At 39.5% G+C, this 1,052-nt stretch overlaps 1 protein-coding gene across 2 annotated transcripts in view; it reads right to left on the bottom strand.

Annotated features, from left to right (window-relative positions):
- NEK11 (NIMA related kinase 11) overlaps nt 1–1,052 on the bottom strand; it is a 217,400-nt gene that overhangs the window by 21,498 nt on the left and 194,850 nt on the right. For both annotated transcript variants that reach the window (XM_019628930.1, XM_019628931.1), the window contains one exon: nt 956–1,016. In XM_019628930.1, coding sequence (XP_019484475.1) covers nt 956–1,016 — 61 coding nt within the window. The remainder of the gene's footprint in view (nt 1–955; nt 1,017–1,052) is intronic.

Below are 1,052 nucleotides of genomic sequence, written 5' to 3'. Positions count from 1 at the left end.
AGGAAAGCCTCCCTGGTCTTCAAGTCCATTCTTGGGAGTTAAATGTACCTAATAAATGTTACTGATGTGCAGTTGAATAGATCCCATGGTGATGGTCGGGAGAAAAAGTCAGGGAGCTGTGTTATAACTGAGGTTTTGCACACAGAGATGTGGAATAAAGCTAGAAAAAGGCTCTAAATTATATGTAACGCTCCTAATAAAATAGTGGTAAATGCTTACACACCCCAAAACATAATCTTTATTCCTGCCATTCCCTTTGAAGAGATGGCTTTTGGTCACACAGCAGAAAAGTTTAAAATAAAAACTCACAATCAAACTTCAGTGAAAAAAAACAGCCCTTTTCACCCAGAACCTGTAAGAATATCCTCTGCTTTTCTATCCACGCCAGGTATGACAACTTATCATCCAGTGCTAGACGTTATCACAGTGGGTTTTCCGTATTAAAAAAAAAGAAAAAACTAAGAAATAAGGTTTTATCCTAGGAGCACAGCAATCCCATATATTGAGATTGACAATGATAAAGAAATTTAAGCTTTGTTTTTCAGACCAAATCTAATAACTAACTGATCTTCACAGTGATGGTCCTTTCAGCTTGAATGAATGCAATCTGTTTCTACAGGGTGAGTGAGGTGGGGAGACGCCTCTTTGGGGAAACTTAAAACCTGTTATGAAGCACTGCTAGGCCACCATTAGATCACCACGGACCACTACATTTCAGTTATTTCACTCTTGGAAACTGAGGGTCATCTACAATAATAATAAACAATTCTTCTTTGGGATTCCTGGACCTTGAGCCAGACTCTTAACCCCTGTGAGCCTCGGTTTCCTCATCTGTAAAATAGGGATGTTGGGCTGAAATATCTGTCAGATTCCCTTCTCAGTTTTCTATTTCTTGGATATTCCACCAGATTTGGTAAGGATCACTATATTTTGGAACCTGAAGAAACTTACTCACCCAAAGATGTGCAACCCAGGACATTTTCCAAACACCTGACCAGTGCTTCAATGTCACTGCCCTGTCAAAACAAGAGAGATTTTACTTCCCTGTGTGG

This window comes from Hipposideros armiger, unplaced genomic scaffold (assembly GCF_001890085.2).
Source record: "Hipposideros armiger isolate ML-2016 unplaced genomic scaffold, ASM189008v1 scaffold_818, whole genome shotgun sequence".
Taxonomy (NCBI): domain Eukaryota; kingdom Metazoa; phylum Chordata; class Mammalia; order Chiroptera; family Hipposideridae; genus Hipposideros; species Hipposideros armiger.
Note: the sequence above shows the minus strand (reverse complement) of the source record. Positions and strands in the feature narration are given on the sequence as shown.